Source organism: Struthio camelus, chromosome 2 (genome assembly GCF_040807025.1).
Source record: "Struthio camelus isolate bStrCam1 chromosome 2, bStrCam1.hap1, whole genome shotgun sequence".
Classification (NCBI taxonomy): Eukaryota; Metazoa; Chordata; class Aves; order Struthioniformes; family Struthionidae; genus Struthio; species Struthio camelus.
In genome coordinates, this window is record NC_090943.1 from 145,181,654 (window position 1) to 145,206,516 (window position 24,863).

Genomic DNA, 24,863 nt, shown 5'->3' on the forward strand with positions numbered 1-24,863 from the left:
AGTGAAACAACAAAGTAATGAGGCTGATAAAGAGGTTATATGGTCCCAGAACGGGCATTTGCTGAAGAATAATCATTCCAGATGGAAACCACCATTTGACTACCTCTTCCCTTCATTTCTCTTTTATTAAAGATGTTGTATTTTATAAATATGATATACGTTTTCATGTACAATATATTCCATTTTAAGAGCTTGACGTCAATTCATTCAATAAACTGGTAATTTCTTTAAATTGACAAAAGTACCTCTAGCTAAGATCTAGGTAACTGATACAGAAACACCCTTTTCAAAACATAAGCCCTTTCAACGCAGCACTACTGTTGCTTATTACTTAGTTAAATCAAAACTTTTATCACAAACCAATTCCATGCACCAACCTTCACTATCTTAAATAGTAGTTTCATTAAGATAAAATCCAAATTTGCTAAATATTCTTCTCCAAGCTCTGCATTTGTCTCCCTAATTTCACACTTTTCTTTGGTTTTGCTCATCTTCAACCTGACCACCTCTGTGTGTGATTCTGACCAAATCTAAATAATCACAAGTGAACTAGCTGACTTTGGTGTCCTGATGTTATAAATTATACAAGAGCGAGAAGCTTTGAAAATCCTAATACAGTTACCTAAATAAGGGAGAAATGAATCCTGAGAGTAACTATTTCTCTCCACCAAGTACAAAGAGAAATCAGGTATACCCAAGCTGTTTACCATGTTTGTACCGTAGACATCTACAGTTAAGGAAGATGAATTCTACTGCAAGTGTCACTATGTTGGCCCAAAAAAGAGGACCAGAAGGCACTACAAAGAACGACATTTTCATATCATAAAGCGTGTTAGATTATCTGACTAGAGGTTAAGCAAATTAAACACAAAGACATAGCAAGGATCAGAAGAACAATTAGTGAAAATGGAGCACACTGAATTGCTACTCCTAAAACCATCAGAGAATGTTAGACCATTGTTCCTGGTGTGAAACTGCAGTAACATGAGTAAAGGAAATTCTGGAGTGCCAGGCAAATGAGGGGGATTACTGCCTGAGGGGTATAGGACTGGGCCTGTTCAGCCTGGAGAAGAGAAGACGGAGGGGGGATCTGAAGGGAGGCTATAAAGAGGATAGGGCCAGACTCTTCTCAGCTGTGCCCAGCAGTAGGACAAGAGGCAACAGGCACAAGCTGAAACACAGGAAGTTCCATCTGAACATAAGGAAAGCCTTCTTGACTGAGAGGATAACAGAGCACTGGATTGCAGAGGTTGCCCACGAACGCTGTGGAGTCTCCTTCCTTGGAAATATTCAAAACCCAATTGGACACAATCCTGGGCAACATTCTCTAGGTGACCCTGCTTGAGCGGAGGGGGGTTGGACTAGATGATCTCCAGAGGTCCATTCCAACCTCAACTGTTCTGCGATTCTGTGACTTACAGGATAGAGGGGAAAGAGAATTTAGGGATAGAACAGAAATAAATTGGGGTTGTGTAAAATTTATTACAAGATATTTTCAGGGACTGCAGGAATGTGCGAGACTTATTATGAGACCTTTAAGGAAAACATCAAAGGTGGGGTAAAGGCAGAGAGCAAGGTGGATTGGGGAGAAACAAGCATGGAAAAAATAGAGGGGAAAAAGAAGGATAAAGGGGGTCAGTCACACGTAAAGAGGTTGCTGGTTACTGCACTTCTATGCCTGAGCCTTGTATTCATCACTGCAGTCTGGCCTGTGTTCTTAGTAAACCTCATTTCTAACCGTTTTGTGTTTATGTATGTGTCAAAGCTAGCAAATTTCAAGTGGGACTAGCCAATGAGTGGGACAAGAGGAAGTGAGTACCAGCAACTGGAGTGGGACCACAAAGCTGAGGGACTTGAGAGTCCAGGGTCCAGCAACTGGGGAATAGCAGGGGCTGGATGCCAGTCACTAATGGTCTACCAGCTACCAGAGAAACCCTATTGTGCACCCTATTGTTCCAGTGGTGAACTACAGCCATGACCAGCTGGAAAGGAGAAGCAGGACTGAGCTGTATGAAGCAAGTGTAGTCTGTGTTAATCCAGGTGCCGGTAAAAGCTCTGTTCTCTGAATGAGTGTGTGGTGGGTCACGTGCAGTATATTGTTTGTACTGTGCAGACACGCACACAGTATGTGTGCACATAGGTAGGTATATGTGTATTGGGAATGTGTGTACAGGCTTGCCGCTGGCTGGACCCAGGGACACAGAAGCCCAGCAGCCTCACATCCCGCAGGCTGGGATGGGAGAAAGCCCCAGGCCCTGAAGCCCATCAGATTCAACTACCCAAAACAAAGCGAAGAATGCCCACAAGGACTCTGACAAAAAGCTTGAGTAAAAATCTATTTACTTGGTCTAAACTCTTATCTATTTCCATATAATCCTCAGAAACCTGAATGGCAGTGTATCTTGTTCCAGATATCTAGAACATACACAGAGTAAAATAAATCATTTTATTCAAATATCATTATGTAGCCTGGCTACAATAAAACAGGTGTAGACTCCATAGGAAATCTTTATCATGAAGCAGCTCAAATTAACCAAAGCTATGAACATTGATTTAAATAATTCTGTATCAAAGAAGTTATTTCTCTTTTGAAACAGACTTTAAGTGGAATAAATATCTTCCCAAACACAGAATACATACAGAAATTACTGCTTTTAATAAGTAGCAGGTATGCCGACACTGTATTTGCTTCAGAAAACAGTCCACGATTTTTCCCTGCTAGATCAACCATAACAAAAACTTGAAGACAATTGTTAGCAGTTTCCTTGTGTTTTCTGCATCTTAGTTGAGCCACATTTAATAATAATTAAAAAAAAGCTAAAGATTTTACTCCGCCTACAACCTCAGTATGCATACATGCAAAAACATGCATCCATACCCTTATATAATAATTTAGGTAAATTTAGGTAACTCCTTTAAGGTGATTAAGAAGAAACCAGATTACATCTCAAATCTTTCGGGGGCAGGGAGGAGACTAAGAGCTCCAGCTTCTTTAACACAAATTCTACACCTTTTCAGTGATGGCCTATGACAGACTTGTATAAGCCCTTCTTGTAAGCACAGAGCTACCACTTAGGAACTATCATATTTAGAGAAATAAAATTCTCTCAAGTATTGTGGCACTATCTATTTTCGGTGGACAACCACAAAGTGTTGGAGACTAACTGTAAAGGTTTACAAAAGGACCGTTTTAACAAGCCAACAGCAGCTAGCACAACAAAATGCAAGTCCACAACTAGGGCTCCTCTAAACAGACAAAAGTGCAAACAGCACCTGCAGAATCCCAGACAACTAACTTGCAACTAGAAAACCCCAGCCCATACCTACATTGATTTTACAACTAGCACGTCCCTAGAAGTCATAGTAAGACTTGATTTTGGAAAACAGACTTTTTCCTGGAATGCTAAGAGACAGTGCCCCACTTGATACAACCCTACTTGATGACAAGGCCAAGATCTCTGTACAAGATCACACCCACTGAATTTGGAAAAGGAAAGGAAACAATTTCCAAATACACCAGTCTCTAAATATTCTGACCCTAAACTTTAAAATTCCTTTTTTCAGTACACTGTTAGATCTCTTTAGCAACAGTTTGAGCTGACCTTAATCCTTCAAGTTGCTCCACTTGTTGGCCTGTTTGAAATCAATAGTGCAAAAACTCTTAGCACATCAAGAGATTCTTTGGCCTGTCCATTCCATGCAGCAGAGCCTCACAGCTACAGTACCTTGTGATGTCCAAACTAGCTCCAGAACTGAATGCTTTGTAGTTGAATTCAGAGTTTTGCACCCAAGCCAAAAAACTCCAAGAGGCAGGATTTGTTCACACCAGAGGTTAACATGACTTAACTGCACTACTGGGATCCAAAGGTCTGAAAACAAAACCAACAACCAACTACACCAACTCAACCTCAACTGAAAAGGCTGAAAATTTTTGTCAAAATGCAGAACATTAGTCTGGCTTTGCAAATTGTTCAGGATTTGCTACAGCTGTGTCATAAGCCATACTTTGGACAGCACATTCTCCCTCAATTTTCTCACTGTTCCTGGAAGGAAGTAAATTCCATTTGGCACAGAGCACATCATCATGTTAGTGCAACAGACACATGGCCAGCATCACTCTTTTCCCTGATCTGTTCTACCGCTTCTCATAACCCTACAGATCTTCAGATCTGCTTCTCTTCCCACCCCATAAGGAAAGTGAACCAAAGCGTAAAAGACGCATTATGGCCTCTTGTTACCAAACAGCCATAATTTTGGCTCAAGGTGATACTTCCAAAGTAAAAAACAGAAAACAAGTTAAATTACAGAGTTAATTCCAATAGGGTTCATAACATATTTGTTGTGCACAAACTTAGGAGTAGTTACAGACTGCATAGTAGTGCAACGGCTGAAAAAACAAATCCTTTTGTACAGAAAATGTTAAATAACATTAAAAATAAAAGATGCCTACCAAGAATCTATCATAATATTTATGGTCATTAAGTATCTTGCATTTCTGCAAGAGAAGGCTTCAGCCTAAGAGGCCTAGTTGAATTCTGGCACAGTTTTCTGTTCTTCTGAGCACCTTTGTATCTTCAGTAAAAAGCTAAGTCTATCCCAGTGAAAGAGAAGCAAAGCATTTCTCACAAAAATGGTGAAAGAGCTTTGGGGCTGCAGGTAACTTTAGAAATATGAAGCTCCTATTTCTTAATACAAGCTTTTAAGGAAGCTTGTAATAAAAACTCATCTAAAGAAGTTTTGGGGTTTTCTAAAACCTGGATGAAGGATGACATAAGTTGTATAAGTTTTAAATAAGCTAAACAGAAAAGATATTTATTCAAGAAAGTCATTATTAGTATTAGCAACTTTAACAGTCTTTGAAGTTTTGTCGAGTCCTGTAACAACAGTTAAGAACACAGAACAAAACTCTAAATATGCTTACAGAGGTCTGACAGTCACGCTGAATTCCTTTTAGATAAAGGGAAAATGGTATACCATTCTGCAATAAATATAGTGCAGTATATTAGTCATTTGGAATAATCATGACCTAGCAGCCCACTGCTTTATGGTCACTTTTTTACTTCATTAGATTTCTGTAGAAAGTCAGTGTAAAGACAACTGATTTTACGATTCTAATATATGGAACTTAGTTATTTGCTGCTGCCAGTTCTGAATCACGTTCATTCTTCTTTTGAAGGAAAAGTACCAAGGAATAGAATTGGAGCCACAGATATCCTACCCCAAGGATCAAGTTATCTGCTTACATTAAAAGGGAGAAACTCCACTGAAATATACAGATTTGGGCCCAGTAACACCAGCCACACAGATGGTAATAAAAGACTCAAAGCCAATTCTTAGGACTACGCAAAGCAGACGATGACTTGAGAAATCAGAGCAACTGTATACATGAAAGAAAAGCAACGTTTCCAGAGCCACACTTTGTCTTACTAACGACCCTCACATTTTGTACAGTGGGTTCAAACTTTTTTTTCCAAATGTCATTTTGTAAATATGAAAAAAATTATTTCACTACTGCCACAATATGTTTCTTCTTCTCTGACACAAAAGGCACAGATCCTGGTTTGCTGTGCTTACGACGATTCTGTTCCCTAGAATAGAAAGAAGAAAAATGCAATTCAGTATTTGGCACAAAGAGTTAAAAAAAAATACTATTTTCTTCCTTAAGCTACTACTGAGATACCTTGCAACTTAAAAAAAAAAAAAAAAAAAGAAAGAAAAAAAGAAAAAAAAATCAGAAGTGCTCTGCTTTTAATTAATCAAAACCAATGTATTTCCTCTTTGAGAAGGAGGATTACTCCTTTGAAGAAAAAAAAAAAACTTCAAAGCTGGCTAATTTAGAAAAGTTTTAAATAGAGCCTTTTCTTGGGACACAGTTTACTTGGTTTTCGTGTCAGTAGGATTTGCTCCTCAAGTATGTAGAAAGCTTTCAGGTGAGAAAAATGACTAAAACCCACCACTTTATATTTTTATTGACAATTTCATGGCAACAGTAAAGTATGCCATCTTCCTCTCCTAGGAATCCAATATGCCAATGATCATGCTGATGCTGCAGTCTGGCATTTAAAAATAAAACAAAAACAAAAAACAAACAACTCCAGGCTATTGCAACGTTGTGTCACATCACACACAACACAGCACTGCGGCTCACTGCAACCTGATATTCTCTCCTATTCCTTCGGTAAACTTGGAGACACAGCCAGTCCTTGTTGCTACTGGCACCTATCTGCATTTTCCTTGTAACTGAAGGCTGATCAATCCAGTATTTCACAGTCACTTATTCACAGGATTAAAAGTAACTCATATTTCTTCTTCCCATACACTGTAGCTTTAATAATGCTATCGCAGCAATGTATGGCAGCAAGTGACGCTTTTTATGAAGACAGAAAGAAAACAAAGCCAGAAAAGGAAGACATACTTTCGCCGACGAGCTTCTTTCATGATACGTTGCTCCTTGACTTGGCAATAGATGCTTTTAGGCAAGTGACGATGCCGAGCTATGCGTTTGATCTGTGGATGGTACTGGAACTTCTCCTTCAGCTTCTGATTGTAGTTCATAGCTGCCTTTTCTCGTGGTGCAAGCTGTATGGGGAAAAGCACAACACACACACACAATGTTAGAAAAGAACAGGGACTGAACTGACAGGATTTTCTCTACAAAATGAAACCTTACTTCAGATATTTTCCTTCTAGCAAATGGCTTCAACCGCAGAAACTTGAGAATTATGGTAAATAACTATTAGAAACCTACAACTATAATACCTCATTGCTCAAACATAAAACACTACCACAATTTCCATGTTCAGAGAAACAATTCTACTTACTTCCCTAAAATCACATTGTAGTGTGCTGTAGATAAGGACAGAGAATAGAAATAGCTGACAGTAAAACCTCTTTGATCAGAATCTGTTTGCTCTCCTAACTTCTGCCAATGATCAACTTTTGCTGTGAAACAAAGATTCTCAGGCATTTTAATACTAGCCAGTATAAGTGCAAATGCTACAAATGAATTGTCTTGATGGAAAGCTTTATAGACAGCTCTTTACCTGGCCTAAATCTTATCTGGATCCATTTTTTAAAAAGTCCATAAGGAAGAACAGTGTGCATATGACAGTACAAGCCTTAGCTTGCCTGTATGGCACACATGGGAGTTCCAGCTTTCATCGTGCAGCTAAAATATCTTAGCATCACAAGTACATGAAATACAAGTGAGTCAGTATTACCGCAAAAGACTTAATTTTAAATAAAATTATGGATAAATTTTAGACAAATTTATGTCTGAGCCACCACCACCAAACAAAAGGGAGAGATCCCCGTTTCCCTACAGCTAACCTGCAGAGGAATTATTTCTGAAACTAGGCATGGTTCCTTTGGTCCTTATATATCAGAAGGAAAAATCTCAATGTGTTGTATTTTGGTTTAAAGCATGCACTGCTTCATGAGCAATGTTAAGTTCTAGGTATATTGGATTTGGGGGAGATCTGCAGGAGATCTTCAGTTGCATTACAGTCTAGCACATGTTCAGTCTTAGACCAAAGCAGCATGTGATGCTGAATCTTTAAGAAAAAAAATCCTCTACCCCCAAGCCATTTAGGGGTTTTCAGATTAGCAAGAGATCTACTACAACCTATCCTCTCCCTACAAACAGAATCTCTAACTCTAGTGTTTCAGACATCTAAAACCCCTTCATATTCTTACCAAAGAGTGACACAAGTCTTTTGCTTCCCCCCTCAGCCACTACTACTTGCACCTAAAGTCTTAGAAACAAATCAGTAATTCATACAAGTTTTATTAATTCACCTTTACATCTGCCTCAATTTCACTAATTTCTCACTTTCTGTGAAGCTGTCACGAGTAGACAAGACCTGAATTTCTGACATTAAAAACAACAACAAAAAGACACTTTCTTAGAACAAAAAAAGCTTGGAAATTCCATCCACGTTATGAAGCATGCCTTTTTTAGCAGCAATTGGCTACTTCTTTTCTGTTCTGGAGGTCACCTTCAAAAGTGACTTCCACTGGAATATACATATTTTTTTTTTCAGAATTTATGAAATATACCATACTCAATTTAGTTCTGAAATACCATTAACGGTCTGAAAGCAAGATATTAATAAAACAGATGGGAAAGTAGTTTCTCCTTTGAGACAATAAAGAAACCAGGTACCAGACATAGAGCTGCAATTAAACTCATCACTCGGAAAACTGTTATTCAGGTATCAATATATTCTTATCCTCTGTTTCTCCATACGCTTTTATTCATAAAGTAAATCCTTCCACTTTACTTACCTTTATCATAATCTCTCAAATTGCAAATGAATAAATTCTACAATCCTAGCCACTAAAACTATACTCCCTCCTCCCTTTAGTCAAATTCCTCTACTGAGCCAGCCTGAATAGCTGGTTCACCCTCAGTAAGTCCCAGGTGCTCCCACTCCGCAGAAAACTGCCAACATATTCTAAATTAAAGAGCTTTTATTTTAATTAAATGCAATGATTTTTCTTTAATTTAATTTAAGAAGAGCAAATTGCTGCTGATTTAGCGTAACCTTGATGATTCAGCAGACAGAGGTGAATCTGTAAATTAAAGATACATCCAGGATATCTTATTTAAAAAATTAATATAGATAGACCAGTGGTTATGTTTGAGTCGGTTTCCATTTTTACATGCAATGTAATGCGTAAAAACGCACCTATCTGGTCACTTCCCATCCAATTGCAAATTGTCAATGCCCCATTTACAACGTAGTGCTAGATGTGCCCTTATCTATATAGCGGTAAAAGAAAATCATGTGTAAATGACAAGTTAGTATCTATTTAGCAAATATACCAGACAGCTAAAAAAGCAGACTGCAACAACACAAGGAACTCCAATCTCTCTCTTGCAAGTCCTTCTACAAAGGTCAACCTAAACAGCTGAAGAGAACAGCATTACTTCCCACAGTGCTTTGTACTGGAGAAGACTGTAAATTCAGCACAAATTAGCAGGATTAAAGACTATGTTTATAATGACTAGAACACTCTACAATGTAATACATTGGGATTTATACAATATCGTGAGTGCAAGACATATACTCAAAGATGTGTGTGACCTTTTTTAAAACATTCCAAAAATGAATGCGCAACTTCCTGTACAAGGAAGACAGAGGTTAGGTGGCAGAAAGGCAGCTATTTGTGCCAGTACTGAAGCGGTATTTCACAGCAAATATCTAGAATGAAAAAAAGGGAGAAGGAGAACCGTAAAATACACCCAACTTATCAGTAATACGAAAACATGTCCTAGAGTAAACTGTTTACACCTTTTCCTCCCTCCAGGTGATAGAGGCTAGTTTTTTTTTTCCTCCTCTAAGCAGAACGAAGGTAAGCATTTTTCCAGAGCCCTGATGGAAAAGCTAAAATCACCTTTAACAAATCATATTCCCTTTAAAATGGATTATATCTGTACTGCGCATGTATTTAAAAACTCCACAGTATTAGACTGCTGCAATTCAACAAAGGAATATGAAGTGGCTGTTATCTATCCTGCCCAGGTTGTCCTTCCAGGTTAAGTCAGATAAAGCACAGATGCAACATATTTTTAGAATGCAAACCTAGCCCAGCAATTTTCCATATCATAATTGGTCTTTATTTAAAAATTTTCCATTGCTCTCCTGAAAATTCATTTCTAAATTTATTGCTATGAAGTTTATTACTCATTGTTTCCCTTAATCAAAAATGATTCTTTATATCTATCCGAATGGAGAACACAAAAGAAGAATCATGTAAATGTGAAGAGCACAAACTCATAGCTAAAGGGATGAAATCGCATGTGCATTTAACCACAACCCCCAACGCACTACTAAAAGAATGCCATGTCACACAATATCTGGTACTGCCAGGCTTCAGCCTTATGTCACAAAACGTAACTTTATACTAGAAGACGACTGAAAGGCTACACAATTACTTAGACAGCTTTGATACTCTCCTGCTAAGGCGCTTTGCTAGATCAAAAAACAAGGCTTTGAGTTAAAGACTGGATGAAACTACAAGGCCATTAGGTCTGCATCGTGTAGGAAAACAGCAAACCTGTGTTCCACTACTGTTATACTTACTTCTCATACTTACAAATCTTTTGTATTTCAGGAAGCGTAAAACATAGGAAGAAGATTTTCTCCTTCAGTTGTCCAGTATTCTGCTCTAATCCTGAAGTTCTTTGGAAAGGTAACAGAACCAAATTGTGTAGCTGTTACTCACAGAAGTCATGCTACTAAGCATTTACACTGTAAGAACTGCAGGTGCAGAAAACTGCGTGTGTTAATATTTTGAAGAATACAGCTTTCTGCAGTTTTGCTGATGGCTCACTGCTATTCATAAAAACCCAATATAGCCCTTTCTTTTTATTAATTAGATGAATTCTATTTTATTAGCTGAAACCTATTCTGTTAACGCTGTTTCTCCTGCCTTTTCACTCATATGAAGCTCTTTTTTCCCCCTTTTCCTCACAAGGCAAAGGCATTTCCCCCCCCCCCCACCCTTTTAGAAGTCCCAAACCTCTCCAAGATCACAATAAAATGTAAATGTAAATATACATTTATTACGTGTAATAAGTGAACTGTCTGGAGTAGCGTCTTAGTCTTTATTTATTCCCGTCTTTCTTGTTTACATATGCAGAGCTACAGACTTACTACTTTAAAAAGAAAACCTATGAAGTCCTGTTTACCTTCGTGATGTTACTGAAAAAAGCTGAACTTTTATTTAAGAAAACATCTAAACACTAAATTGTTTTAAAGTAACCTCTGCAGTAGCCCCAACAAAAAGATTTAGTTTGTGTTACCCCTACATAAAACCCATGCAGATTTAACTGCCAGTGGAGTAGAGACACAGCACGCCTCTGGCTCCTCCAGAGACTTTGATTCTTACTTTAATGTTTCACTGATTTTAAATAATGAGTGCAATGCCAAATACATTAATAAACCAAAGGAAACATTCATGTCAGAACTGATGACTGCTTGGGTAACTACAGTTCAGAAAGCACAACTTTCCTACTGCGTAACTATTCATCAGTCTGAAGTCGCAACATAAGTACTGTATTCAGTCTAACTTCCTTGGAACCCAGCAATCTTGAAAACAAGTAAGACTAAGTGCTCACCAAAGAAAAAAATTTTTGATTAGCATTTTTATTTTTCTCTTTCAGGATGCTGGCCACCACCCACCCCCAGCCCAAAAATATCCATCTTGAAATACAATGTATTACAAGATGTTGGCATTTTATTAGGAATATAGTGACCTTTGGATGAGTCATTCAATCAAATCTTCTCAGCTAAGGAAAATAGCAGATCCAAGCAACTAAGCATTTAAGACCTATTCTGACACTTGCAACAGAATTACTGAATGCTCTGCTTTGCAAGTTGAAAATGTTCAAAAAACAGTGGAAGAACTGGACAGTTATAAAATGAGCAAGCACATGTCTATAAAGATAAGAACACCAGTCCTCTAAAAAATAAAAAGCTTGTGCTAAAGAAAACCAGTGGAACCTGGTAAACAGGCATTAACACTTACAACATTAAGAACCACAGGAACTACAAGGCTGGATCAAAGAAGGTATTGGCACAGTTGGCTGAATCCAAGTGACATTTCCAAGGTATATTCAGGAATCTTAGAAGCTCTCAAGATTCCACCCTAATCCCTAGCAGCAACAATTACTCTCTGAACACCTGAAAAACTGAATTTCATAGTGCTTCCAAAAATATTTTTATAGTAACTACAGCAGCTCTGGACACTTGCAAATTCTATGTCTTGCTAAATTCATGGCCTCAATAGCATCATGTGTTAAACACATTTCCAGGAAAGATATGAGGCTGTGAAACATTATTTGCTCTTAATTTTAACATAATTCTTTCCACGTTCATTAATGCTGTCCATGTGAAATTAGGGAGCAGAAACTTCCAATTCAGTTTTTCTGGAACCCTTGAAAGCTCTTCCCATACTTCTTTTGGTTCCTTATTTTTGGTTTCTTAAGATGACTTTTATTTTGCTAGGGTGTTTTTCTTTTTTTTTTTTTTCTTTTTCTTCTTTTTGAGCTAGGATGACAAGCTGCATAGAGTGTTCTAGATGATGGGATGACTTTCATTTCTGATAATCAGAAAACAGACCAAAAGCGACAGCAGACCTAAATGGTATAGGTAACTCAACTCAGTCTCCTTGGGATTTGAGGGCTCAAAGTCTTCATCAGAAATGCTTAACAAAACCTTACACACATGCATGCTACAAAAGCTGTATTAGTATGATCTCATATTAGCAGAACTGAATCCTACGCACAACCTCCAAGAGGCACGTCAAGCAGTAGCAACGTACTGAAAAACTAGAAAAACATGGGCAGGCTATTTTGTGTAGGATCCACTGAGAGGTCAAGGACCACAAGAGTGCTCATCTGCAGACCACAGCAAATAACCTACAGTCAGGACTGGCAGTGTCTTTTTGGAGCCATCTCCAGGCAACCGTTAGTGAGGCAAATACTACAGAAAAGAGCAGAATGACATTTACCATTCTACTTTTTGAATACTTGAACCAGTAGCTAAGTAGTCCTTCTGGTATGCAATATTTATACTTTACAGAAGTAATTGGTTTTGCTCATTACTTCCCAATTCTAAGTATACTTATTCTTTCATAAAAAAGAAGCCAATGCCATCTAGTAGTCAACAGAATGAATTTTCTGCTTGCACACTAAAACATTAGCAATCATCCTATACGAAAATGATGTTTTAGATAATTTGCTTAGCACCTTGTCCTTTACACGAGGTAACGAGGATGGTGAATAAAGAGTTTTAGACAGATGAAAAGGGTGTTCCAGTAATTATATGGATACACCAACAAGCAAATAGGTGGTATTTCTGCCCAGTGCTGCACCACCTCAGCAAATTCAACATAAAAATTGAATCCAAAAGCAAAGTCCATAGTGAACATTGTAGAATCTGTGGAATTAGCAGGTAAGGGGATGATTGTTAAATGTTTGACTGAAGCACTCATGGATAAATCCCACAGATCAGTTCAGAACAGAAAGAGATAGCACTATAAACACAAAAAAGACGACAATACTTTAAAGTAATTCAACTTGAAATAGTAGTTTTCAACCACAGATACTGTATAGGCTAGAAAGATTTTTTATCTCTAGCTCTACAGCAAGGATAAGAAAAACAATAGGACTTTCAAATACCTATGGTGGGCCACAGCTACAGATACACACATTGTTTTAGCTGTGCTTTCCCTTATTAACATTCCCTTATTAAGCCCTTCACAGTCCACGGCTTTTCCCATTCCACATTGTAGCCCTAGTACCACTCTCATTCACCTGTCACCTATCCCAGCTCCATCCCCTTTCCCTCCTATGCAGATACTATCACTTAACAGAGCTTTAAATAACTACTAGCAGCCCTAGACATAACCGTAGAACGGATCTGGGCCCTTAACCGTACAGCGTCCTTCCCCGAACTACAGCTTCCTACTCCTCCCCCCTCAGTCTTTTACAAGATCAAGTAGGAATTCCTCTTCAAGAGGAATTCAAAGCACTATTTGACAGCTATGCTGATGGGCTCAGAAGCAGCATTGTAAGCATCTCCAAAATGCCCTAACAATATAAAGCTATGTAAAGTGATTACTCCCAGGGGGCGAAGCGTCAAATTCATTCTCCAAAGTTATTCAGTACTTTTTAACAGGACTGTGTTGACGGATATATGCAAGTGACAACTGTAATAGCATATCTTGGCTTTGTCTATACACCAACATTTGAACAGGTGTAACTGAAAAAAAAGGCATCTATTAGACTGAGGTCTACTACTAGAAACGCTTGAACCAAACTGACTTACATTGAATTAAATGGACTTAAAACCCTGTATCAATTTGCCCTGTCGGTATTTGAGAGTTATACAGGTTAATGACAGTCCTGGTTATGCATCAGAGCAAACGCTCTATTTTACCATGCACGTGCTTATCACAGCACGAACTGGGCAAGTACCAGTTACATGTCAGTCACAGAACATTTTTAAAAGTAGTGAGCCTACACTTCAGTAGAATCACTTGTGTATGGCATACCGGAATTTATTGCTTTCTCACTAGTGCAAAGGGGTGAATTCTCACCCGTTGCACACATACAGAAAACTCGAGTCTAGTTTAGTTTAAATTGATAATTATAAGCAACAACAAAAAATCACCTTGCATAGCAATGAGGAATGTAAGTCGTCATCAGCTTAATATTAAAAACTGCAGTAGCTGCAACATGAACTCTATTAAGTTATATATGCAGGCATGTTAGTTTTCTAGCTAAAATTTCAAACTACAATTTTACATTTTCTCTTTAGAAATAGAAGATTTTAGATGCTTAATAGGTTAAACGGTTGTAATAAAAAACCCTAAAACACAGCCTGCCATGTGATAACAATAACCAAAAACAAGTCTCTTACCACTCCCAGTTTTTCAGAAGCATTAGCCTTCCAAAGACGAATATTCATCTCATCTGAGCCACACAGAATGTATTTATTATCTGAAGTCCATTTTACAGTGATGACATGCTGCATTCGTTTTGTATGATATATCTCCCTAAAGCAAAGAAAAATATTTTAAATTTTTTTAGAATTGCTTTTCCTAATATTACCTTTCACATAGCACAAAGTTTTCTGTTCAAACTAGAATATATATTTTTCTGACTTTTTAAAAAATATTCTGACTCTTTCAAACAAGGTGCTAGATCTTAGATTATATCTAGTTATATTTATGCATTACACTGATATATATGTCTACAGATAGGTATTTTTATAAATTCATATACAATATACTGGTTAGACTGATAAAATTCCACCTGCAATAAGATGCTTTTTAAAAAAGTGCTTTCAGAAATTACAGTAAGTAGCTAATGAACCACTCTTTGTCAAACATCATACCAAGGGTATACAGTATCATACTCATAAAACACCCACAATAATTTTCACTAATATGCTATTATAGTGATCAAGCATTACTGAATGGGACTACAGAAGAAAACACTAAGAATTTCACCTCCAGCTATCCATTTACGAATACGATAATAGATCAGTTACTCTTCATTGTGACTTCTCTCCTTTTCCCCCAAAATGGACTGATTTTCCAAATCTTGAACTTTATTTTAAAAATAAAAAATAGCATTGAAAGTTTAGAGTTTTTCAAATTGATAAGGGATCAAAAGTCTGAGGTAAGTGGCATACAGTCAGGATCCTTGCTTACAGACACCCCTACGTATGCCTCAGCAGTTTTCCAAGAGGCATCAGATCTTCCATTTGGAGCCCTTTCCACATTTCATAGGATTAATTGCAACAGTGTAATTCTAAGAAAGCACAGCTTCTAAAGAATTTTATGTTTCCTAGAATGATCTAGTCAGCTTTTATGAAGCTAAGTCCTTCATCTGTAAGTCACTAGATTGAAGGCAACCATGCTGTCAAAAAGTTTCTTTTCCTTCCACAGTACTCGTCAACAATCTGCTATAAACAGCTAAAGCCTTTCACTGTTGCTTCACAGGGTCTGCTCAGTTTCCCCTCAATGGCAGCTCTGTGCTTTAATTTTGCATATCAGGTGCTTTTGTAAACATTACTATTACACAGGAAGGAAAATCCAATGAACACAAGCGCTTGCTATTCACGCTGCTTAACAAACAAGACTTAAAAAAAAAAAAAAAACACAAAGGAACCACAATACTTAATTCTACTTAAAACATTTTTGCAAGACAGGGAGAAAGCAGAAACAATCTGTAGGTCAGTTATCAAAGAAAATGGACAAAACCCCTCTCAATCTCTACTGATGGACAGGAGCATACAAACAGTGATGCTGAACACTGGATAATTGCATCAATCAATAATAAAAATATATTTCTTCGTCAATCACTATTCCAACATCCTAAAGGAAATGCGTAAAATTTAAACTAGCAGCAACATTTTTTTTTCAAGAGGAGGAGGGAAGGCAACTAAAAAAAACGTAAAATGAAGTTAAGAGTAAAGAAAAAATGGAAGGACTGACAGAATAATGAAGGCAGGGTTATGAAGAACAAATGATACCAGATGGACTCGATAACTTGCTTTGATTTTCATCAAATTGAAAAAAAAATAATAATGGACCACACAGTAGATCCAATCTGAACTTCAACAAAATATTTAATACACTGCCTTATGAAACCTTGCGTGAAAAACTAATTCCTACTGAGCTGTACTCAAAGTACTGTCACATGAATCAAAACCTGGTTAACAAAGCATGAACAAAAGGTAGTAATAAATGGAAGTGAATTAGATCACAAAAATGTCCCAAACAGATCGTAAAAAATCTGTATTACCATGCTTCTCATGTAATGTCTTTAGTAATCATCCATATAGGATGAAGACAGCCCCTAAAAAAAAAAAAATGCTACAATCTTGTGAGACACTGCAAACGTCAGTGATAACAGACATACAGTACAAAAGGAACTAAATACATTAAAGACACAGAAAGGGAAATAAGATGGGATTCATCCTGGTAAAATAGAAATGATTATATCTAAGAACAATAATTCAGAACTGATACTGAATCTAGTTGGAAAGCAATAACGTCAAGGAAAGTACGAGGTAACTGAAAAACAAAAATATGAGTGTGCAGAGTATTAACAGGGAAAATACTAAAATCAAGACGTATACATATATTCACACTACAGAAGAGGAAGCAAATCTTCCACTTGTATAAATAGCCAGTGTTTCTTTACAAATACATACTTCCCTCCGGATATCTTTGCATCAGAAAGAAACAGAAGAAAAAAGCCAAACATGCAACATGTTTGAGAAATCTTACCCACAGGATTCCACTGCAATTTTAATCCAAAATTGCAATATCAGTATTGCTACCTGTTAAATGAAAGTTTTACTCTAACGCATAGTCCAAAATTGTCTGTCAACTACATGAGCTGTCACTCTCAAGTTATGTGCAGAATAAGATAGTAATATTCACGGAAAATGAATGCCTCGGTGAAGATGTTAACTGAATTAAGAATTTTGAGGACTAGGGAAGGAAGCCATAGTGATGCATGAGACAGAGAGGTGTAAAAATCACTCACCTGCTGTGACCTTTGTCTACAGGAAAAATGCGGATAGATTTATCAAAGCTGGCAGACACAAATTCTTTCCCAGTGGGTGAATAATCCACATCAAGAACAGCAGACACATGATCCATATGCACCATCACAGGTGATGCAAGAAAGCGCATATCAAAAGTATATAAGCTTTAAAAGAAAAAGACCAACAGTGTAACATCTTAACACCTCAAGTAATTAGCATATTTTTGGTAAACAGCTACCTAAATCACACACAAACTATGCTTAAGGATAGATCCATACTGAAGAGGAAATTTTTTTAAAACTGCTAGTAACAATGAAAAGAAAGAAAAATGCATTATTTAGGGCTTAGAATAAGCTTCCTAGTCAGTGGCTTTAGTTATTAGACCAGATCTGTGTCTCTTGCTCTTCTCTCAAAGAACAGATAGGACTCCACTTCAGCATCTGTTCTTGGGCCATCGATCTAACCTACTTCTCCAACCACTTGCCCACAACGTCCTCCTTCACTCCATCTTTGGATAGAAGTATGTAACTTTAACTTGGACAACACCTCTGAATCAGTTATCCTCATTATGGACAGTCTATCAACTCTGCAAGGTTTCTAGACCTTCCCACACTGGAATCTCTCAGTAACTCAAAGTCTACTGTGACGTTCCCATGTGGTTGGTTCTCCTTCTAAAGAAGGCCAGCTGAGCAGAGAGTCTGCAGGAGTCCAAGGAAAGCTTGATCCCTCAACGCATGGAGCTACTGGTTCAGTAGAGCATATCATCTTTAGAAAAGCATCACATTAAAAATAGACACACAGCTGATGAACCACAGCTGGCTTGCTCTTAAGCACTGCAGAAGAATTCAGGCAGAAGAGGTGAAGTTAACCTGCACTTATATAGAAGATGTTAGCTCAATGTTTTCTATACAGGAGTGAACTGGTAATTATTACTTTTTCCTTCTGTATTCCTTCAGAAAATAGATGCTTTTAATCAGCTAACACTTGCAGGTGTTGTTGATACATGCACTTACCATTGCACTCATACTAGTTGCTTTAGTTTAAGAGAGCAGTTGCCACTAACAGTAACAGCTACCATTTTTAGTTTACTAAGGAACAAGAAATCAGCTATAAGCAAACACTTTAGGTAGCCTTACTTTACCATAATCAAAACAGTCAAAAAGTAGTATATTAAATTCAACACCCGCTTTCAAGGTCTGGGCAGATTCCATTTCTTTGGAAGAAAAGCCTTAAGATAAGTGACAAAATTCCTAAGTTCTAGAAGACAACAGTGATCTATTGCTAGATCACTGGCTTCCTGGAAAAAAGGATATGGAGCCTATTTTGCAGTGGCCTAGTTTCAGGGGCAGCTTTTCCCAATATCAGATTAGCTGCTCACATGAATAGTATTGTCCAGAAGTAAAAAAGTGTTTTGAGACACTGGAAGGATAAGTATTACAGTCTCTGGAACTGTTTCACAAAAGATTAATTTTTTTAGAAATGTTCCCATCAAAATAGCTGATCAGTACAATATACTAAGCTTCACAATAGCTGGCAAGAAAATAAACACTTATATTGCCTCAGGCTGTACGAATAGTGATTAATTTCTCGGTCCCTTGGCAAGCTACGCTTGCATGAGTTCAACTGCATTTTTTTTTTTATTATGATAGAACAAAACAGTGGTTAATTTTTTTGTTGTAAATTACAGTGCTTCCCTCCATCCCCATTGGAATACAAGAAAAAGAGGCAGCTTATTGCCAAAAATTTTTTAATCAACGAGTCTGTAATTTTCTAAGACATTATTACTTAAGTGACTCAAATCTAGAAAGTTTAAATAGCTTTTTTAAAAATATATTGTAAAATGCTGATAAATCACCAAGACACAGATTAAAAACATGATCAGGACTATCAAAAAGCAGGATCGCACTTACTTGTAGTCTTCATTCGCTGCAGTGAAAATGAAAGCTTCCATGGGGTTCCAACACAATGTATTTGTCCTCATCTTCAAGATAACCTGAAAGGTACTTACACATTGCTACCTTGTCATAGGTAATAAAACACTGGCTATGCCTTAAATAGGAAGCTTCTTATTCCACTAGAGACACGTGAACGCCTTCTTTCTAGATAAAGAATTGCGACAGAGGCATAGTGATATACACGAGAGAACATTTCCTTAGCAGTGTTAGAATTAAAACCCAAGAATTCCTGTCCCTGATCACATACTCATTACTTCGTGCAATGCTGCAATTAAATTTTCCTCTATGAGCCGCTTTGGAAGAAAGTCTTCCTAAGCTGTCTTTTAACCAAAAAGTAACGTGCCAACCTGGAACCTCCAGAAAAATCTCACTTCTCTATCATATTTACAGGAGTCTTTAATTGAGTCTGTTTGTTTATACAGTATCTATTTCATCAAAGGCTATGAACCAGCATTTGCAAAGTAACAATATCATTCTGATGTTCTCCCAGTTTTTGCCATCCCTTTGTTATTTTATTGCAGAAATTACAGTTTATGAGTTCTCTAGGCCAGGTGCCATTTCTTATTTTTTTCTGAGAAGTGCCAAGCAGCGTCTGAAATAGTTACCATCTTGTAATTTACTCACCACCATCACTACCTTAGCAGTGAACTAGTTCCTTCACACTCATAAGACTTGCTTGCCCCTGGCAAGCAGATGGCTACAAAGAGGCCAGTTTGCCTTAAAGCAGGAGCAGTGTAGCTGATGACTACCTTAATAAGACCCTTCCACTTTAATAACAGTGGATGAGACAAGAGGTATTAGGAAGCCATATACTGGATACCCCCAACTTGGAGGACTCCAGTGGCAAGAACAGCCGGGCGACTGGGGTGGGAAGAGGAGTCTTCTGGCACCCAGAATGGCACAACAGCTTTGGCTTCTTGCAGCTCCTGGAGCTTTCAACCATTGTATTTAAAAATAACTCCCATACATGATGCCTGACACAAAGTAGATGAATAATTACAGAGCAACTCATTAATAAACAGAATAACTCTAAACAGAATTTTCCATAATACTCCAGACCAACCATAATCCTACCTCAAAATTAAAGACCTGAAAGTTTGGTGTTTAATCATATGCTACTCAAATCCCATTTTTGTTCTCACCTCACTATACCAAACATGATACATTTACACGCATTTAACAAAATATACCTGTGCAAATTTAAAAGTTAAAATAATGAACAAAGTCTCAAAGCAAGTTAACAGCGATGACCTCTACTGATCCACCCTCCAAAGGGATTGTTGACTTGATTAGCGTGTGCATATTCTCATGTCTCTCGCTCTCTACCAATCTTCATTTTCTAGACGATGCTACTACTTCTAGGTTCAATACAAAATGAAGTCTGCACTGCAAAATACTGCTCATTTCCAGAAGTTATATGCACACAGAACTGAATGCAATCATCAGATGTCTGAAGTGTTTTCTACTTTTAAAAGTGACTTTACTGAAAATAGGCTACTGAAAGGCTCTGTGTTTATGGTAGTATGATAACTAGAATTTTTTCACATTTCAGCCTTGTTCTTCTAATAAACTCTGCACATACATCTGGGAAGCTAACAATCAAGGAAGGTTCTTTAACCTTCCCCGTCCAAGATTTCCAGCTTCTGCAAAATGAGTACAGGAGTAACTGAAACATATTACATGAATGATATATTCTTAAAATCACGACAAAAAATAACTCTGATATTACTGGAAAATCCAGCTCCCTTTCAAAAGGGGTCACGTTTATTAAAAGTCCACGCTCTACCTCTTCCTTCACATTTTTTTTTGCTTAAGCCTATAGCGTTCAGCTTATTTCACCAGCAGTATTTGCATTTAAAATAGCACCTAAGAAAAGGATGTTCTCTATAGTTCTAGCATTACATTCAGTAATAGCTACATACAGCAGCCTGAGTTTGAAGTGATTTAAGTTGTTGTAAATACATTAATAGCGGCATTTTAGAACTATTAAAATCTTTAGCAGAGCCATCTTCTGACACTATTTTTAATCAATTATAGATATACCTTGTCATTTCACAAGAAGTAGTCCTTATTAGGACAAGTCAAAGTTGTGAAGTCCTTGAAGATTTGGCTATCTTGGTTTATTTACTTCAACTGTAAGCACTTGCTAAGACGAAAAATAAAATGAGTCGGCTTGGACATTTTGAGATTTCTATAATATAAAAGCAGACTGCCCAAATAACTAACCTCTCCTTCTTTACTATCTGCAAGGTATCTTACAGCTTACATGGTTAAAATTTCAAGCAAGAGACAACACAGTTTCTGCCAGCTGTACAAATATTAAAGTTGTCCATCTTTAAAACACCCTAATCTCTTTCCTTCTGTTATCCCACAGGTTGCACAAGAACGACTTTTGGTTTTAAAACGTGCTGTCTTTTACTAAATGTCTTCCTCTTGTCATAGAATAGGAGTGCTCCCCTTCATCTTTTTCCAACTTTTTTAGATCATTCATTATTTTGTACTTATGTAACATTCCACCATCTTATTTGTCTCTCCCCTAAACTTAAGACTTCAAAACTCATGGACAGGACAAGCAGGCAAGGGAGCTAGCTTCACAAGTTATACTCTTATTTCCATTAAAGAAGGATCTCCTGTTGAGTTGCAAACTCAGGGCAATGTGTGAGCTGCTTTGCCGATTGCTCTTCAAGAACACATCGGCACTAGGATCCAGCGCCTCCCCAGGGGCAAGGTGCCTCTGTCAGCACCATGCTTCTCTTGGGAATTACTGAGATCTTAGCTTTCGATGCACAGCCAGATATTCAACGTGTCTCTGCAGAGAACAATCGTTCCCATCTCAGCAGAATCCCAGCAGAGGCTACGGTATCCGCAGATGCAAGGAAGTTTTGATTAGTGTTTTGCTTCTATGGCAGGAAATGTGCTTACACACACTGCTTACCAGGCATACATGATATATATATATACATATATAGATATAGAGAGAGAGAGATATGTAGATATCTATCTATAGATATATCTATCTATATACGGGGTATGTGTGTGTAACATTCAGTTATACTCAAACTTAGTTCACAAGTACTCGAACTACATCCTTTTAACTTCTAATTGCTTATCTACAGCACTGGCCAAATTCATTTCTGCATTCACACCTCAAATTAGCATTATTGACGACTTTTTTTAAAGCACTGTCTCAGTGGCCCAAATGAAACTTCATCAAAAATTGCTGGTGCACAGGGAAAGAAAGAAATACTGTTATGCCAACAACAGTCCTATTTTATGACTATTTTAAGTGCCGTTATAGCATTCCAGTGTATACTAGCCTACAGTCATCGCAAACAGTATATAACATACCAGAAGGATACTGAGTGAATATTCGCAAGCCAGAATATCAATACTTCAAGAAGCAGAATTGTTAAGACAGTTGTGGGGCTCAAGAAACAATGAATTTGATCCCACTTGTTAATACTTGTATGTAAATTATTGGTTTCTCACTTTAAACAAATACATACATCCTCTTAAAGATGAGCAAGAACTTTCATGTTACTGCTAAATACCACAGAAAGATATAGTATATAATTTCCATTTCATTGCAAAGGATTTCTGAAACTTGTATAGTAGGTGCATAGATTATATCACTTAACACAGTGTAGCTCACGAAGGAATTATTTTCATACAAAAAAAATACTTTTTCAAATGCAGAGCAAGGCTCTCCAATGGTCTAAAGCAAATGCCTTGTAAGTTACCTTGCTTCCTTCTGGCAAGGGAAAAAAAAAGTCACACATACACAGACACAAAGCACTAAATGAACACAAAGTTCTTATCGTGAAATTGCTGTCAGGTCAGGCACTTTATCAAGAATTACAACAGAGCGAGGATGACAGCCGGTTTGAACATAGAAAAGGGCCTTTTTAACTCTAGTTTGAATCCCAAGATTAAGTTAATAAGCTCAGTTAAGAGACTCAAAAAATACGAACACTCAGTGAACCCACAGTTCAGAGCTTCCCTTTCTCTATCATCATCAATGCTATCAATACTATAGCAGACTATCTCTGTATTCTGTATCATTACTACTGCCACAATCTTTTACTAAAAAACAGACTAAAAAGAAGAAAAATTTACCTTCTTTAATGGAGTTGATTGTCTCATATCATACAGCACGATATTTCTGTCAGAAGCACAGCTTCCTAAAAGGTATGTCTAAAATAAATAAATAAATAGATAAATAAATAAAAATCAGTGTTTTACCCACATCAGTGTTTTATTATGCATGCTCTTCTAAACACATCTAGAGGATGGTAAGCAGTTTTCCCCACATATTTAAGCAGTTTCACTAAGCCTGCAGTCAAATAGTTCCCCTAAGTAAATATATTCACAATTCTTTGCGTACAGTTAATTATTGAGCCCAAGCATTTTAAATAGCTTTCCCAGTAAAATTCAGAATCCACCCACTCCTCTCTACTCTACAAGTAACAAGCACCTGCTCATATACACTTTACTTCAACCCACAAGCACAACTCACTCAACAGGTATATAGGAACTGCTGTAGAAGATCAGAGCAGATTCAGTTATTTGTTGTGGAATGGCAGAAGACTTTGTCACAGAAAATTACAGGAGAGGACGAGATAAGAGCTCCACAGCCACGCAACTACTATGTTACATGATTGAAGTACAGGGTACATACTGGTGTGGGGCAGAAAAGAGACTACCCTACCTCTTTTTCTCCCTTCCCCCATTAAAAGAAAAAAAAAAAAAGAAATACATGGTATCTATCAAAGCACGTACATATGTGTGTGTGTGTGTGTGTGTGTGTGCGTGCATGCACGTGTGTGTGCATGTATATATGCGCACACACACACACACTCCCTTACATATCATGTTAGAACACAAAGAAATTTACTTTGGGAAAAAGCAGTTAAAGATAGTACTAATACAGTTTAGATTTTACACTAATCAAGAAAAATATTGATATTCCAATACATAACACAAACATTACCTCAATTGGATTAAATTTTACACTGCTTATGCTATCAAAACCCCATGTCAGAGAACACATGGGACTTGTCCTTTGTTCATCCCAAATGTCCACTTGTTGGCCACAGGTGGCAAAAACAGCTTCTTTCCAGTGGTGATCAATTCCTGTATACACTGTCTTTAGAAGAAAAAAAAAAAAAGACCCAAAGCAAATGTTTACGTAAATATATATGTATGTCCTGTTATAGAAAAGATCAAGAGACCATTGCATATCGAGTCTGCCATGTTTTTGTTTGTTCATATATCTCAAAACTGAGCCACCAGTGGCACCGGAAACTGAGTCTTATTAGACGCACCCTTATACAATTGGCTAGTTTTCTGCATGCTCATTTATATGCATGCATCATAAATTTGTTAATCTACAACAGTGTCAGCATTAGACAGCTGACACTTCAGATAAAGTACCATTTCAGACAAAGTCATGGCTGATTTTATAGCAATTAGGAATTTTTAAAATAAAGTCAAAGTTTTGTATTGAATGGCTGTGAGGTATTGGCATGAAAACAGAATTATTTTATGCAGATCAAGCACTGAAAGCACGCAGCTGAAGAGGAATACACTACAGAAAGATGTGACCAGTCCCCAGGAAAGGAACGATTGCTAAAGACAGACCGAAGCAGTCTCTGATGACATGTGAGATATTCCTTTCTAGTTACGTGTAAATGAAAAGCTGAAGGTATTTTTAAAGTGCCATTATAAAATTTGATGCCACCACCTTACAACCCATTACAATAACCAATTACAATAATCTATTTCTATCCCCTCCAAAGCCAAATAAGAATTGAGTCAAACAATTCAAAAGAAT

The 24,863-nt window shown here is 37.3% G+C and overlaps 1 protein-coding gene across 1 annotated transcript in view; it reads right to left on the reverse strand.

Annotated features, from left to right (window-relative positions):
• Nucleotides 1-2,432: 2,432 nt before the first annotated feature.
• The window catches only part of DCAF13 (DDB1 and CUL4 associated factor 13), a 28,515-nt gene continuing 6,084 nt past the window's right edge, over nt 2,433-24,863 (reverse strand). Inside the window, exons 5-11 of the mRNA XM_068932869.1 lie at nt 24,021-24,176; nt 23,147-23,224; nt 18,986-19,068; nt 17,075-17,239; nt 14,433-14,568; nt 6,416-6,579; nt 2,433-5,588 (exon numbers count right to left, since the gene is read on the reverse strand). Coding sequence (XP_068788970.1) covers nt 5,501-5,588; nt 6,416-6,579; nt 14,433-14,568; nt 17,075-17,239; nt 18,986-19,068; nt 23,147-23,224; nt 24,021-24,176 — 870 coding nt within the window. The 3' untranslated portion in view covers nt 2,433-5,500. The remainder of the gene's footprint in view (nt 5,589-6,415; nt 6,580-14,432; nt 14,569-17,074; nt 17,240-18,985; nt 19,069-23,146; nt 23,225-24,020; nt 24,177-24,863) is intronic.